The 17,915-nt window shown below is 39.0% G+C and overlaps 1 protein-coding gene and 1 long non-coding RNA gene across 3 annotated transcripts in view; one reads left to right on the top strand and one right to left on the bottom strand.

Annotated features, from left to right (window-relative positions):
* The window catches only part of LOC310685444, a 29,016-nt gene extending 24,845 nt beyond the window's left edge, over positions 1–4,171 (top strand). The window contains exons 2-3 of the long non-coding RNA XR_014515266.1: positions 185–261; positions 800–4,171. This is a non-coding gene — a long non-coding RNA (uncharacterized lncRNA). The remainder of the gene's footprint in view (positions 1–184; positions 262–799) is intronic.
* LOC310685254 (bifunctional heparan sulfate N-deacetylase/N-sulfotransferase 3) overlaps positions 1–17,915 on the bottom strand; it is a 62,525-nt gene that overhangs the window by 17,815 nt on the left and 26,795 nt on the right. For both annotated transcript variants that reach the window (XM_083457239.1, XM_083457238.1), the window contains exons 4-5: positions 12,689–12,874; positions 11,930–12,058 (exon numbers count right to left, since the gene is read on the bottom strand). In XM_083457239.1, the coding sequence (XP_083313365.1) occupies positions 11,930–12,058; positions 12,689–12,874 (315 nt within the window). The remainder of the gene's footprint in view (positions 1–11,929; positions 12,059–12,688; positions 12,875–17,915) is intronic.

Below are 17,915 nucleotides of genomic sequence, written 5' to 3'. Positions count from 1 at the left end.
TTTGTCATTCTCAAAGCATGAAGAGATACAAAGAGATATAATTCATAGAACACAATCCCCCTTATAAAGCTAGAATGGTAAAAAAAATGTATTTTCAAAAGATGGCTGTGTTCCCTTCAGGCAAGGAATAATGTATTTTTTGGCCACATGTATAACCTTTTCAAATTTCTTTTATTATTTTTAGTGCTGAAGCCATAAGTAGTCTAGAAACTGGACTGTTACTTTCAACAAAGATATAATTGGAAGGTTTCCCCACAAAAGGTAAGCTTGATTTTTCAGCAGCTTCTTTTTCCTCCTACACCTGTGCTGACCTCTGACATTTATAATGTCAGTTCACCTCCCGGCAATTCTTTACCTGCCAACAACTTTAACACTGCACTGAAAGAGGGGGAAAGAGAGAGAACTTGAAAAGGTTAGTAGTTCAGGGAAAATATGTATTATTCTTTCCCTGAAGCAAATCTCACTATAATCCTAAGAATGTTATGGTGTGGAGGGTTTTTACTCTTTTCCCTTTTTTAAAAATAAAAAAGTGGACTAAATAGATCATAATAAATCATTTTCAAATAAGTTGCCCTGCCAGGGAGGAGAAAAAAATTCAACATGGACCTCAAATTCAGTTTTAGTTCCACTCTGCCTCTGCATTACAAAATGTTCAACATATTTGCAAGAAAAGAGACATGATAAAATGTTAGTTTCAGCTCATAGTGTTAAATCTAGGTTTCCTTCACTGTTTTAAAATATATTTATTATATGTTTACTGTTAGAAGGGATTCCAAAATCTGCCTATCATGTTTTTAAGTTCTACTCAGGAAAGCTTATCACGGCAAAGTCCCAGATGTTTACAGCTGCTTCTCTATGGAGACAAAGTTATATTTAGGAAGCCCACTAGTTCTTTGTAGTACTGTGAAGTCCAGCCCCTGAATGGCACCAAGACAAGACTCAGCAGTACGGAAGGAGGAATCATTTCACTGCAGCACTGTGATGGGAGAAGCAATGCCTGGAAAATTGGCCTTCATCATCTCTTAACCATTTTTAGCAGCCTATAGTAAGGCCTGCCCATTATAAGGAGAGAACTTGAATGTATGTGAAATGTTCAGTTTATCAAAATAACATTCCAGATGTGTAGCTATGTTAGTCTCCATAAGCAAATCTTACAAAGAGCATCGCCTTACATTAAATAATTATACACTTAATATTAGTATAAAGGTCTCTGGAACTGGAGCTCATTTCTTCAGATGTGTGAAAATGCAAAACCAAACTAGGAACAAAAACAACCAGCATTTCATTATGCTTAAGCCCTACAATACATTTCCTACACGCAAATTGGTCCTGAGCAATTTCTTAGTGAATATTTGCTTTCCAATTCTTCTCAAGCAAATGTGAGTCAGCAATGCACTGATAGCCTTTAACACCCCTCTCCCTTTTAGAAAAGGCAAGACAAGACTGAATGAATTCTACTAACCTTTCCACCCTTTAAAATGTGTGTTTTGGTACATTATTATATTGCATCCCACCATCTTAAAAGCTTTCTTATTAGAGCAGTTCAGCATTTTGTTGCTTCAGTGAAAAAACACCCACCCTTTTTCACCTTTTCTCCCAAATGAACTTGAAATCTAGCAGTGTTTCATTGCACTTCAAGGAAATTAAGATCCTTAAAGGAGAAAATTGAATTGAAAAAAATGTTTTAAATGATGGTTTAGAGCTACATTTGGCCCCTGGCTAGTAACTGTTTTTTTATTTTTCATCTTTTTCAGAACAGTACAAAAGTTTCTCGATTTTGTTTTCCCATTGCACATAACCCTCTGGGCAAGCTGGATAATCATCTCCTTTTGACTTCTTGCTAGCATGCCTGCTTTTGCACACTGCAAAATCAAGAGTGGCAAAAGGTCTCCCTCCCCTTTGTATCTGTGTTCATTCCAAACCCTTGAAGTAGCAAACATTTCACCCAGCTTTTAGTTTATGATGAAAACATGGAGCAAAAAAGAAAAGAAAAAGAAAACAAGTATTCAGATAATGCATCTTAAAATAGTTCAATGTTTTCTTGACAATGTGCTATTCTGCAACAGAACATCCCAGTTGAACCCAACAGATTAGAGGGCAGTGCCTACTGCAATACACAGCCTCCATTCATCTGACAAGGGCTTGTGGGTACAAGACCCATTGAACCAGTTGAGAATTGCATACTGACACCGATTTGTGGATAACATTGAAATTACAATATCATAGAATGGAACCATATCATCTATTTTCCTTTTGTTGGTATGGGTTTTACTTTTTAACACAGTACTCCATTCCTACTTAGTACTGGGCCCATTTCCATTTAAGTTCATACCCTTATTTTGGTTGCAGCACTCACATAACCTATCATCAATGGGAGGAACCCATTCACTGTGGTTTGATCACACAACTACAACCTACCAGAGCTTTCTAAACTTTTCATGTTGGTGACACACTTTTTAGACATGCATCATTTCACAACACAGTAATTCAGTTTTACTAGCAAACTGGAGGTTAAATTAACCCCTTCCAGCCCTGGGAGGAGTGTGGGGGTGTTTGCATGACACACTTACACACTGCAGCCAACACACATGTCACGACACAGTTTGGAAAGCTCTGGCCTAAATGGTTGTGAATTCACCTTTAGAAAGCAACTGAAGTTCCCATGTGGAGTCAGGGCAGCTTTATGAGGACTCCAGCTGAGGGAGGGAGGCTGGAAAAAACACTCTACCTTGGTCCTTTCCCCCTTCATCCAGTCTCAGGTCTCCAACATTCTCTGATATTTCTATTTGAATGTCTATCGCCCCAAACTCAATTATGCCTGAGCCTGAATTTTTCATATTTGACCCTAAACCTGCCTCTCCTCAATTACTCCTCATCTCTGATGATAGCATCATCATCCACTCTATTGTTCCAGAACAAAGCCTTGGCTTTATTTTTAATCATCCTTTTCCTTTGCACCTATATTCAATCTACTGTCAAGACATGTTGCTGCGTTCTATACAACATAGAAAGCTGCCCCTTCCTGTCTGTCCTCTCAGTTCTGTTGGCATCCATCCATTCGTCTCAGGAAACAATGGAGGAGTTTGCCTTTGGGGGTGAGATCAAGCTGTTGGAAGGTTGCAGCGCCTGCTGTGGCTGTAGAGACTGATGCGGGACAGATATATTTTGTTGCAGCTGGAGGAGATGAAGGTGTCTGGTTGTGCTGCTGCATGTGGAAGGTGGTCGTAAGTTGCCCAGAACTCACTTCCATAAAGCAGCATTCTCAACATGCAAGCCTGGTAGACCTTCATCTTGGTAATGGATGTTAGCATCACATTCTCCTCTCAGTTAAATCTCTGATATATGCTCTACTTAAGTCCTACCCTGACCACTAAAAAAAAGGATGAAGGAAGGAAAGTGGTAACTTTGTGGGTAAATAATTCAGCTTAAGATAGGAAATATGGGTTCTAAAACTATATTAATGAAAATCGGAAAAATGCATTCCTTAATTTTGCAACTGAACTTAGAAGACCAGATGAGCACACAATGAGAAGATTGGCAGGTCTTCTGAATACTATTCAGGGTTCTGAAATATCAGTGATATTTTGAAAACTTCCTTTTGAAAATGTTTGCTAGCACCAATATATTGCTCTAGCAGACTACCAAAGGGACTAACATAAATTGGCTTCGAACAATTCAATTCCAAGTACATATTTTCAAGTTGCTAATTCAATTTCTTACATCTTTTTGTCATGGGCTTAATTTTGGCATTAGGTTTACTTGATACATTGTTTAATAATAGGAGCAGAAGTAATGTCATGTAATCCAGTGCTTAAAAACAAAATGAATGGTCGTTAATGAATCTGTTTCACTTAAGTGCTAGAAGCAAATATTCTTTTAGTTTAATATAGTGCTGTTATTTTAGCTGCAGAACAAATGTTTACAGGCCACAAGAGCGTGTTCAACTTTCAGACCATCTATTTTCCAATTAATTTTGCATTGTGTACACTGTGTATGTTGGTCCCTGATATTGTCTCCATATTACTCTGAAGAGTTCAATCTCAGGTATTCAGAGACTCTCAACAGCTGCTCTTGCTCCATTAGACTCACAAAGTGACAGAATAATGAATTAGGTTTCTGTCTGCACTTGAATTTATTTTCTTAAATTTGTGAAGGAAAAATAACATTTTTTTGGTGGGTTTTTGAATGAAACATCGGCTCTGGATCCATTCCAGTCCGGCTACCGCACTGGTCATGGGACCGAGACGGTTCTGGTTGCCCTAACAGATGATCTCCGCAGGCAGCTGGATCGAGGCGGATCGGGGCTGCTGATTCTTCTAGATCTGTCAGCAGCCTTCGACATGGTCGATCATGAACTCCTGGACCACCGCCTTGCCGACGTGGGGATCCAGGGCACAGTCCTTCAACGGCTGCGCTCGTTTCTCTCTGGTCGGGGACAGAGGGTGGCGCTTGGGGGGGGAATTGTCATCGCGCCACTCCTTGGTGTGTGGAGTACCTCAGGGTGCGATACTCTCCCTGATGCTTTTCAACATCTTTATGCGCCCCCTCGCCCAGCTTGTCCGGAGTTTTGGGCTGGGTTGCCATCAGTATGCTGATGACACCCAACTCTATCTGTTGATGGATGGCCATCCTGACTCGGCCCCAGACACACTGACCAGATGTTTGGAAGCTGTGGCTGGATGGTTACGTGGGAGCCGGTTGAAGCTAAATCCTTCGAAGACAGAGGTCCTGTGGCTGGGACGGGACGATATGGGATGGGGGGGGGCAACTCCCATCTCTTGCGGGGGCGCAATTAGTGCCAGCACCGTCCGTTAAGAGTTTGGGTGTAATCTTCGACACCTCCCTTTCCATGGAGGCGCAGATTGCAGCTATAACAAAGGCGGCATTTTTCCATCTCCGCCAAGCTAAGCAGTTGGCTCCTTACCTCTCTCGCCCTGACCTAGCCACTGTGATCCACGCGACGGTCACCTCCAGACTGGATCATTGTAACTCGCTCTACGTGGGGCTGCCCTTGAGACTGACCCAGAAACTCCAGTGGGTGCAGAATGCTGCAGCGAGACTCCTTCCAGGGTCTTCGCTGCGAGATCACATTCACCTGGTGCTATACCAGCCGCACTGGCTCCCGGTGGAGTACAGGATCAGGTTTAAGGTGCTGGTTTTAACCTTTAAAGCCCTATATGGCCTAGGACCCTCGTACCTACGGGACCGCCTCTCCTGGTATGTCCCACAGAGAAACTTACGGTCTTCAAATACAAACATCTTGAAGGTCCCAGGCCACAGAGAGATTAGGCTGGCCTCAACTAGAGCCAGGGCTTTTTCAGCTGTGGCTCTGATCTGGTGGAACACTCTGTCACAAGACACTAGGGCCCTGCGGGACTTGACATCTTTCCGCAGGGCCTGCAAAACAGAGCCTTTGGCCAGGGCACAGCCTGACTCCCTCCCTCGGCAATCTTCGCGGAGCTCTGGCCCAATGGTAGCCAGTGACTTCATTTGAATTAATTTTATAATGAATGGTTTTAGAGTGTTGTTTGTGTTGTTCTTTTGTACTGTTTTATTGTTGTTAGCCGCCCTGAGCCCGGCTTTGGCTGGGGAGGGCGGGATATAAATAAAATTTATTATTATTATTATTATTATTATTATTATTATTAAGATAGATGGCATGAAAGAGCACTATTCAAAGTTTGAAATAAAAAGGGTTCTGCCTGCAATGTCACACTTTTCTTCAACATAAGCTGTATAGGAAAATCTCACAGCTACCACAGATCTCCATTAGTACGGTAAATAGCTATAAGAGATGGTTGGCTGAAAACTCAGTAAGTAGTGCTTTAGTATCACTGAAATCAATGGAACCAGATAGTCATGGCTAACCTAAGTCACATTGATTTCTGTGGGAGTAGATTTAATCTCGATCCAATCCAGAATTATTATTATTTTATTTTGTTTACAGAACCTGTTGGACTGCATAAATAATACAGAAAGCCATATTTTATTACAGATAGGCAGGGCATAACTGCTCAAACAAAACTGATTGTGTCTAGGATCCAAAGAAGAATGAGGTTGCTTCTAGTGCTGCAGAGAGCCTGTAGCAGCACCCTTTATGGTGGCAGGGCTGTAAGTGGATGGCAACATGGCTACACATATCCATCCTTGAACTTCTCTGGAACCAAGCTTTCATCTACTAGCCCAAAGAACAGGACTTGATGTCTGGAAGGTTCAGCTCTGCCACACTGAGAAATTACTTGTGCCCTCAATTTCAGTTCCGTAATTTATAACATAAAATGCACTAGAACAACAGAGTTCTAAAGTATTTTGTCCCACAGATGATATCAAATCTGCCTAAAGCATGTACTGAAGCAGAGCATCATGCATTATGACACTGAATGAGGTTGATGTGGAACATGAAAAGAGAGAGGGAGCAGTCTTGGGAGGAAAAAGGATCTGCTGAAAAATCACTATTATTAAGAGGAAATATTGATATTCTGCACAAAATGTGTTAGGTTAGTTATGTAGGTTGGTTTCATGGACTAAACAGTTAATGCAATAAAGGTTTCGAGGATGGGTATAATACTGTTTGAAATCTCTTATCTGACCTGTTGTTTTCATCATCTGTATTTCAGTCATAAAGGCATACTATAAGCAGTACAGAAAGCCATCCCAAATCTGCAGCAACATCCATTTTTCTTACCTTTACAAGGCCATAAATAACATACAGGTATGATAAATGCCAATGTATGGTTCTCCATCTCTTTATAGGAAATCCACAGCAAAGCTTACAAGGGCAATACATCTGTGGCAGCCTGGTATGATATCCTGATGAAGCACTATTACACTTAAGGCCTGTAAAGTGCTATGTGATTCCAATTCATTGTTCAGAAAGAGCCACAGCTGGAGGAAACGAACTATTTAAATTAGACTTCCATTTTGAAAAGAGGCTAATGGTGCCAGCCATATCCAGAAAGCACAGAAACGCCACACAGCCATTAGGATGAATTGGGGGGGGGGGATGTTACAAATCTCCACCATTGCAGTGGCTTTCTTATTAAAATTTCAGTAACACTTTTTTTGGAGCTAAAATTAAGGTAACAGACAGAAATGAGTATAGCAAAAATATATACTAAATATTGCATCAGAAAACCCTATTATTAGTTAAATTAGTAAAATAATAATAATCAGGAGTTGTATCCCAGAAAATCATTGTGTGTGAGGCACAGCTTAGAATAATAGAATCTTAGAGTTGGAAGGGACCCAAGGGTCATCTAGTCCAACCACCTGCAACTTCTTTGAGCACAATGGAACTCCTCCCAAGTACCCCCCAGATCTGCCATGGAGGTTTGCCTAACCCTCCAGAGTGGGTTTGGGGGAAGTGAGAGGGCGCTTCCATTGCACTCATGGAAGGCATTCCATGCTGTCAATGATTTAGTTGGATACAATACCAGGATTCTAGGCAAATCAAATTATCTCTTCTCTTGCCTCTAGGTGGTTAATACTGAGTGACACCATCAGGTTTCTCTGGGTAGCATGTGGCATGGGGCTTGTACTTCAACAGAGATAGCTCTTATTTTGTGTTATCTGGTTTTTGGCAGAGGGTGGAGTAACAGGACCTGAAGCACATGCCTTTCAGTTGGTCTAGAACAGCGGTTCTCAACCTGTGGGTCTCCAGATGTTGTTGGACTACAACTCCCATCATCCCTTGCTAGCTAGGGGTGATGGGAGTTGTAGTTCAACAACATCTGGGGACCCACAGGTTGAGAAAAGCTGGTCTAGAAGGTTGCCAGTTTTTCATGAGGAGGATACCTGCTCAGGATATACTGAACTCAGGCCATTTATGGCCTTCATTCACAGAATGTACCATTCCCCATGTAAATATAGCATAAACATATACAGGAACATGATTGCAGAATGTATGTGTTATCTATTGTAGCTAAGGAATAATGTCTACATGCATGGCAGGAAGCAGACATAAAGTAAAGATACAGAAGTACTCCTTTAGATTTATAGACAGGTGTGTTTGTATGTTGAACTCAACTTGGCCCTTGGGTATAATTGCTCTTCTACGGGCTCAGAGATACTGATAATGCCTTCCTGTCATGTTTTATTAGCAAATCCTGCAAAACAAATATACTACTGAATGGCACTGTTCTATATCTGGTTCAAAACCTACATGTTTAGTTTCTTCATCATTCACAAGATGCCCTTAGGAGACTGGTAGCATCTCATCCTTTGAAACACTGAATGGAAGTATGATTCTACTAGCCCATAATATTTATTTTAAATTGTCAACAAAGCAAGAAAGAGAGATGCAGCAGGTCAGATCTAATGGAACCCTACTGCACTTGAAAGGAATTATTCCATTTAGGATGGGGAAAGCAATTTTTGCCCATTTCCCCCTTCCTGCTGCAGCCCCTGGTATCAACCTCTTCACTGTTCCATAGGAATACAGATTTTCATAGGGTGCCATGATACTGCACGGGGAATGGAGGAATCTGTGAAAATCACCACTTCTGTTTGTGGAACTTTCTATAAGTGTAACTTTTCATTAGCTAGGAAATGTCCCAAATGTTTTCAATATGGCCACCAAACTTGAGGACTTGTCCTTATCATGTCACTACGAATCTGCACAATGGCCCCTGTCATGTTGATCAAGAAGCCTCTAGCAGCTGTGGAACAACATAACCACTACTGTTTCTAATTCACATAAGGAGACTATTGCGGCAACAATTATCTGCTTCATTGAGAACTTACAGCCTTATCTCCCTTACATTCTAGTAGTGGGTTAGCCCAAGGAAGTAAGCAATAAAAACAGAAGAAAAATATGCTCAAAGGCAATCAAGTTCTTACTATGGATCAGTAAGCAAGTCTTGTTGCAAAAAAACCACCACAGTACTGTCAAAATGTAACACCATCAATGGTAATAACAGTATCACTGACTTGAAAATGAAGAAATATTAGCATGGCAGACAGCCATGTCTGGAAGCAATGCAATGTGAAGCAAATTGTCACCTGAGGTGCCAGGCTTGAAGTCATGACAAAAAACAACAACAAAAGAATTCAATGCTGAGCAAAATAGGTAGCGTTAATTACTCAGGCAGGCAAAGTTTTAAAATGTATATTCATCAAATAATCTGTGCCTTGGGATAGATATGGGAGACATTTAATGACAGTAATAAACACAAAGTACTGTGGGGAAAAGCTGCCACGATCCCTCTCCTTCCTTCCTAAACACTGGGTACACATACCAATGTTGTTGTTTAGTCGTTTAGTCGTGTCCGACTCTTCGTGACCCCCTGGACCAGAGCACGCCAATACATACGCCAATACACATACCAATACAAAGTATAAAGGGCAATTGGAAGCCACAAAATGGGTCTGTGTGTATACAAACAGGACTGCACTGCTCTCACTGAAGAAATCTAAAATGGAAGAGTCTTCTGTCAGCAAAGCCAGCTTAGCCCAATGCAGTAGACAAAGCTCCAAAACTTTATGAGACAAGAGGAGGCCCATAACCTAACAAAAATGATTTTGAGAATTTCTACTTAGGGCAGGAAGGCACAACCCATCTGTATGATCATACGAAGCCCCTTGCAAAGAAACAACAGTTACAGGGAAGCAATTTAAAATACTGTACATAAAACTGTTTTTGTGGGAGGGGTGGGTTGTTGTTGTTTTAGCTTGTGGGCTTTTTGTTCTTTTTTATTATGTATTTTGTCTTTTTATCCTGTATTTTTATGTTTTGAACTGCCCTGAGATCTAAAGATAAAGAGTGGTATACAGATTTAATAAATAATTATAAAATAATAAGTGTAATCCCAACCAAATGAATTAAAGTGAAAAATGAAATGACAGGAACAGCTGCCTTACATTAAACCAGACCATTAGTCCATCTAGCTCACCATTGTTTACACTGATTGGCGGTGGCTCTCCAGGGTTTCAGACAGGGGCCTTCCCCACTCCTACATGGAGATGCTGGGGATTGAGCCTGGGGTCTTCTGCACATAGAGCAGGTGCTCTGTCACTCTACTAGGGCTCTTCCCTATTCTTCATGCACTCCATCCACGCTTGCTATCTCCTACTTGGTGGTATCACTAGTTGGCTACAAATCATATTAAGGCTGCAATCCCCCCCCCCCACACACACTTACATGGGAGCAAGTTCCATAAAATTCAACCAGACTTACTCCTAGGTAGATAAGCAGAGCTTTCCATTATACAAGCATTTACCCCAGTGAGTCTGACCCTCCGTAGCCTATGGGTGTGCAATGATTATTTAAAAGTGAATAGTGTGCTATCAACTCCCGCTGTTCTTTATGCACTGCTGGAATTTATGCTCTCTACATGCTTTATGAACACAATGGTTTTTGCTGCTAGGATAATTTTATACCTGCTATCAGATCACAGTTCAGCCAGTGACAGAGGGGACGTAAACCAATTCCACAAAAGTGCATGCATTAGAAGACTACTAGAACACAAGCTTTTATGTTTCCCACAAACACAGCAAACAGATAATGTTTTTGTGCATAGTACTAAGCCTGAAGGATCTGGAAACTTAGAAGGGAATAGAGCTAATATAAATGATCAAGTCATGTAAGACATTCACATATGCTATTCTTTTACACTGCTGTGGCTGTTTTTCGGCACAGAGGAGGATGTAAAATAAACTTCATAGCACAGCCAAGGTGGTGCTCTCCAGATGTTTGTGGAGTACAACTTTCATCAACCCCAGTCGGCGCATCCAAATGGTCAGGGAATATGGCAGATGTAGCCTAATGTCAACTGAAGGGCGCTAAATTATCTTACCCCTGTTATACATTTATTTCCATTATACAGTTAGATCTTGAAGTGCAGTTTGGTCTTGTCCATGAGCTGTAGGGATGACCAACATGGTACCCATGAAGGCCTTCAATGGCACACCTGGGCAGAAGCCCCAGTTTCTAAGTTTTTGTTTAAAAAAAGTACATCTCTAGCCCTCCTAAGAAGTAAGTTATGAAATTAAATGTGCAGGTACCATTATAAGTGATTTCTGTGAAATGAGCCAGCTAGCTGCTCCCATCTGTCTGTGTTTTTAACCAATGAATTTTAGCTATGACTGATAAGTGAATTGCTCAGACATCAGGCAAGAGGAATCCCTGGGGTCTTAAAGAGCTGCTGTTTTCCCCTTCCCCTCAGTGCACTTTTCCTGTTTCTGTCTTTTTTCCTAGTCCTTGGAATCTCTATAGTTTGTTCTTTTTCTCCTAACAACCAGGATACAACTTTCCCATGGTGGGTTCATCTGAAATCAGGCAGTCACTGAAAATTATTTTCTGCAAATACTACTACACAATAAGTGTGGGTGGATTTCAAAGAATCACCCCTTTCTTCAAAAGGTAAATATGAAGACTTTGCAAAGAGGCTTAGGCATGTTCAGCAGCTAAACACCATTAAGAATTCATTGTACAGTCAACTTAAAAGTACAATGGAAGCCATGCCTATCAAGAAATGTGTCACATTGTGTTTAATGGGGTTAAGACAGCCTAGGCTTGGGTTTAAGGTTGGCATTGGAGGAAAATAGGGGTTTTGTCCTGTATGGCAGGCAGAAATTGAACAGGTCAAGTCTTTTGTATAGCTTTAACTAACTAAACTAAAACACAGAAGGTTAATGTGACTAACATTGGACAACAGAGTATGTCCATTTATTTTGGTGGGCCTACTCTGCATGCTGGATATCACAAATAACTTTTACCACCATGTTACTAAGCAAACAACAGAATATATTGAACCTAGATATTTAATTTTAAAAATACATGTGACAAGAGTATTTGACCTTAAACATATCAGCAGCTAAATTAAAATACTGCCAGTGGTTTAACTTGCAATTTCTTAAGGTTGTGGGCCTCTTTAAAACAAGCTCAATGATTATTTTCTTTAAGTGTTTTAAAATAATTTGATTTACTTACTGGATTGAGAACAACAGTGAAAAACAGTTCCCCACCCTGTATACTTTTGTTCAGTTCTTTAGGACCACCAGGATACTCTTTGTAGAAAATGGTGTGAGTAAAGAGACCACAAGTTTGTCGAGGAAGAACCTACAGAAAAACAGTGAGGGGAAGGGCAGAATGAGGCATGATCTACCCAAAGCAGAGCACTTGAGTCCCAGAAATTTTAATGGAAGAGATATTAACATGCACTTAATTCTCTCACTGTAATTGGTACAACTTGAATATGCTTAACTTTGTTGGGTGATTTTTTTAACCTTAATTTTGATGTACAGAAAAATGCACAGAATAAAGAGAAGCTACAAACTCCTGGGGCAGCAGCATATTGATAGGTACAGTAGCAACACCCCATATTGTGCCAGTGTACCAATGTCCAAAGAAGCACCACATGAGCAGATTACTTGTTAATTTATTTATATATGTATTAATATATTTAATAATGCATTGATATTTATAACTTTGGGAAAAAACTTTTTTTGCCAAATTGTTTTTATTGATTTTCCAAATCTTATCAAATCAACCACAAATTAAAACTAATTTAATAATATTTTTTTCCCAAAAATTGGCCAAAAAAACCCCTTTCAATGTGACCTACAATCATCTCAGGCTTGTCAGTTCCCCATTCCCCCCTCCTTCTCTTGACACAGCACTGAGGAGGAGATCAGATGCTTTCTCTTCCATTTTAAACAAATGTTCATCATCAGAAACCAAACAGCTCACCATGATGTTTTTGTGGATGAAGCCCCTTCTGTACCGTGCAGGTTTCAGGTGTGGATACTCTTCTGTGCTGGTGATTCTGATATTCCAGACTTTCTTCCAGGCATCGTAAAGTTGGACGTGGACAGGATAGACGCCAGAATGGTGTGGAGCTACAGCATATCCCAGATCAGTTGGAATGCCATGTTCCTGAAACAAAGCAAAACAAAAGCCTGGAGAGCTCATCACTTAAAAGCTCTCTGTGGGCCTCTCACCCAAGCAAATATATGAACAAGTGTGATAATGCTTTCTTTCACATCTTGCTTTCAGGTACAGTGCCACAGAAAAGATGACAAAAATGGCAGGCAGGCATTTTGGTCCACTTATTAGCATTAACTACCGGTAAAAGTGACAAAGTAATGTGCAAGGTCCCTTTCCAGCTTTTCAGCTGTCATGGAACTTAACATACATTTTTCATCTGCATAAAGTATGATAGGTGTAATATATTTTGCAATGCATGGAAACAACAACAACAAGGAGGAAACCAATATGTAAGTTTCTGAAATCCAATCACTTTTATGACTTGCTTTGCTTTTCATATATGTCTATACATGCAGACAACCTGTTAAATCCATACATTGATCCTTATGATATTGTTATTCCAGCTGATATTCTGTTTCTTTCCTTCTGCACAGAATAAATTCAAAACCTACAGCAGGTTGGGCAAATGTCAGCTTGAGACTTTTCTTTCAGGTTCCTTTTTCATGCTAATGAAAGCTTATAAAGGAAACTTATAAAGTAGCTTCCTCCTACATTTTTTCTGATTAGTTCAGTGCACTTTTTGTCTAAGATCTCCTGTGTTGCAAGTGCAATAGCATGTGGCCTTTGTGTCTCCCATTCTGTAATGATCATGACTTCCATTCAACAGTAATGCCACCAAGGTTTCTCTTTTGTTGTATCTCTAGCAGTGTTCTATCAAGATATCTAACATGCAAATTATCCTCCCTGAATAACTTGTTAATTTAAATAGACTTATGTGGCTTATTTTAAAATCCTGGATGAACCTCATATGCCTAGATAATGGCAAATCTTTTTCCTCCAGATTTGTAATCTTTTTTATAAGCCTTACACTTTAAAGCTTAAAACGAAGGCTGCTGTGTAATTTTAAGTCTCTACTTTTTTTATTTCACTAAATTCAATTTAGGTCTCCTTTGGAGATTCCTATCTGCCAGCATAATGCAATTTCAAAATTCTGTTTTAAAGTTAAATTCCTAAACTGGTCCCTGTGTGCCTGCTGATTCGCACTGAACATTTCTCCTCAACACTTCTGTTGCTGAACAAAGGTTCAAGATGCCTAGCCATATTGTACGTAGCACAATAATCAATATAACTGGCTCTCCATTTACCAACTCTTTTTTTTTTCCCCATTTCATTTTTATTCAAATTTTACGTAAATATATATAGTCGTACAAATTTCCCATTCACATATTTACAGTTTTTTCATATGGACTTCCCACAACTTCTCTGCCAATCATCCGTGATAAAATTTTTTTTTACACATTTCTCAAGTTCCGTATCACCATTTTTCCTTTCCTTTTTTTCCTTTTTCTTTTAAAGTAAACAAGTAAATACATAAATAAATATCTTAACAAATTTGTTTACATTTTTGCAATATTCCTTATCTTACTCACAAAACTTCTTTAAAACCTACTAGCGTTGTTTGTTCCTCACATACGCCTTTCAAATACTCCGAAAATTTTTTCCAGTCCTCAATGAATTTATGGGCTCGTTGGTATCTAATTTTCCCAGTTAATTTATCCAATTCTGCGTAATCTGTTAATTTCATCCTCCACTCCTCCAAAGTCGGTAATTCTTCTTGTTTCCACCTCTGGGCCATCAATACTCTCGCTGCTGTTATCGCGTACTGGAAAAGTTTACAGTCCTTTTTATTGATTTCATTCCTCATTATTCCTAAAAGGAAAGTTTCTGGTCTTTTTACAAAACTGTATTTTAACATCTTCTTTAATTCATTATATACTCTCTCCCAGAACCCTTTCACTTTTTTACACTCCCACCACATATGAATAAAGGTTCCCTCCTTCTCTTTACATTTCCAGCACTTGTTGTTAGTTTTAAACATCTTTGCTAATTTCACTGGTGTGATATACCATCTGTATACCATTTTCATCGTGTTTTCTTTTAGTGTGGTGCATGCTGTAAACTTCAAGTTGTTATTCCATATTTTCGCCCAATCTTCCTGGTATATATTGTACCCAAAGTCCCTAGCCCAGTGGATCATTACCGACTTAACTTCCTCATCCATCGTGTACCATTCCAATAGCATTTTGTACATTTTTGAAATTGTTTTACTGTCGTTGTTTACTATTTCCGTTTGGAATCTTGAATCTTTCCCTATATACCCCTTTTCTTTCAAATCTTTTTTAAACATATCATTTATTTGATAATAATTAAACCAATCAAACACATATTCTTTTACTTGTTCGTATGGCTTCAATCTCCATTTTTCTCCATCCTTAACCACTAGGTCTCCATAGGTAATTCAGTTACCTCTCATATTGGTTTTTTTAACACACATAACCTCTAGTGGAGACAACCAGTGTGGGATCCTTGGTTCCAATAAATTTTTATATCTCTCCCATACTTCCTTTAACGGATTCCTAAAGATGTGGTCTCCAAAAGTTTTGTGGCCCTTTTTCTTCTCCCGCCATAGATACGCGTGCCACCCAAATCTGTTATCGAATCCCTCTAGGTCTAGCAATTTTGTGTTCTTTAATTTTATCCAATCTTTTATCCAGCAAAGGCATGAGGCCTCATAGTATAATTTCAAATCTGGCAGGGCAAAACCTCCTCTTTCTCTTGCGTCAGTTAGTAATTTATATTGGATTCTCGGTTTTTTGCCCTGCCAGATATATCTTGAGATTCCTCTTTGCCACTCTTTGAATATCCTCGTGCCCTTAAGTATTGGAATCATCTGAAATAAAAATAACATTTTTGGGAGTACACACATCTTAATCATTGAAATTCTCCCCCAGAAGGATAGTTTTAGTCTTCCCCACACCTCTAGGTCTTTCTTAATTCCGTTCCACACAGGTATATAATTATTCTGAAACAAATCAATATTTTTTGGAGTCATCCATATTCCCAAATATTTTACTTTTTTCGCCACTTCAATACCCGTTTGTTGTTGCAGATCTTCTATCAGTGTTTGAACCATATTTTTTACCATGATTTTAGTTTTTTTCTTGTTTAATATAAACCCTGCTACTTTACCAAATTGATCAATCTCCTTTAACACTTCTTTTACGCTCTCCGTCGGGTCTTCCATCATTAACACCAAATCGTCAGCAAAGGCTTTGACTTTATATTTATTTTGGCCCACTGATACCCCTTTTATCATTTCATTTTTCCTAATTGAATTTAGAAGAACCTCCAGAACTAGTATAAACAGCAAAGGCGAGAGCGGACATCCCTGTCTGGTACCTTTCGATATTTCCACCTCTTCCGTAATTACACTATTCACCATCAATTTTGCTCTTTGTTCAGTGTAAATTGCCTTTATTCCATTGAAAAAGTCCTCCCCCACCTCCATGTATTCTAAATTTTTTAACATAAAGTCCCATGAGATGTTATCGAAAGCCTTTTCGGCGTCTACAAACATCAGAATTGCCTGCTTCTCATTCCTGGCTGTCAGGTATTCTATAATATTAACTATGTTCCTGACGTTATCCCTCATCTGTCTGCCTGGAAGGAAGCCCGCTTGGTCATCATGAATAATTTCTTGTAGAACCTTTTTCAGTCTTTTCGCTAGTATTCCTGTAAAGATTTTATAATCTGTGTTTAACAAAGAAATTGGCCTGTAGTTCTTTACTTGTGTTAGATCTGCATCTTGCTTTGGAATAAAGGTTATGAAGGCTTCTTTCCATGTCTCGGGTATTTCCTTTTCTTTCAGAATATTATTCATTACTTCCCTCAGTGGTGCCATCAAAGTCCGTCTTAACTCTTTATAATAGCTTGCTGTAAATCCATCTGGTCCTGGGGCCTTCCCTTTTTTTCAGCTCTTTTATAATCTCTATTATCTCATCGTTGTCTATTGGGGTGTTCAGCTTTTCTTTCTTTTCTGTCGGGATCTTCTGCACCTCTTTTTCCTTTAAATATCTCTCTATTTTTCTCAAATTGTTTTTATCCTTGTTGTTGTACAATTGTTTGTAGAAATCCAAAAATCCCTTTCTAATTCCTTTCGGGTTGGTTATCTCTTCTCCATCTATTGAAATTTTATTTATTGTATTTAGTTCTTTTCTCTTCTTAATTTGCCAAGCAAGCCATTTCCCGGATTTGTTGGCAAATTCAAAATTTTTCTGTCTTAGCTTTTTAATATTCCACTCCACCTCTTTATTTATTATCATAGCAAATTGTGTTTGTAGCACTTTAATACTTTGTTTGATTTTAGGATCGTTTGGATTTTTGATTAGTCTTTGCTCATTATCCATTATTTGTTTTAAAATCTCCTTCTTTTCTTTTTCTCTATTCTTCCTTTTAATTGAGTTCCTTTGTATAAAGAACCCTCTCATCACCGCCTTGCTAGCGTCCCATACAATACTCATCTTTGTACCTTTGTTACAGTTATCTTCAAAATACTCCGTCAATTTCTTTTGCGCGTCTTGTAAAATTTTTTGATCATCTAAGAGGTAGTCGTTCATTCTCCATCTAAAAGTTCTTTCTTCAAAACTTTTTAATTTCAATTCAATTGGGTTGTGATCTGAGATTACTTTTGGCTGGATTTCAATTTGCATGATTCTTGGGGTTAAATCATTGGAGATCCAAATTTGATCAATTCTGGACATTGACTGGTTTGGTTCTGAGTAAAACGTGAATTGTTTTTCAAGTGGGTGTCTCAGCCTCCAAATATCAATCAAGTTGCAGTTTTTTGACATTTCAAAAAAAGATTTAGGTAATTTACCTTCTTTCGTCCCTTTATCTCTTAGCCTGTCCATTTCTATTGAGACTACCCCGTTCATATCTCCCATCATAATTATTTTTTGATCCATATACTCAAACAATTTTTCTTCCAGCTTTTTATAAAAATCAGCCTTATTTCCATTAGGTGCATAGATCCCGACTATTAGCAATTTTTCGCCTTGCCAAATGATCTGTACAGCAATAATTCTTCCTTCTTCATCCTTAAATATTTGTTGGGCTTCGAATTTATTTTTAATATATAGAACCACTCCTC

This window comes from Podarcis tiliguerta, assembly GCF_965153285.1.
Source record: "Podarcis tiliguerta genome assembly, chromosome: 9".
NCBI lineage: Eukaryota > Metazoa > Chordata > Lepidosauria > Squamata > Lacertidae > Podarcis > Podarcis tiliguerta.
Note: the sequence above shows the minus strand (reverse complement) of the source record. Positions and strands in the feature narration are given on the sequence as shown.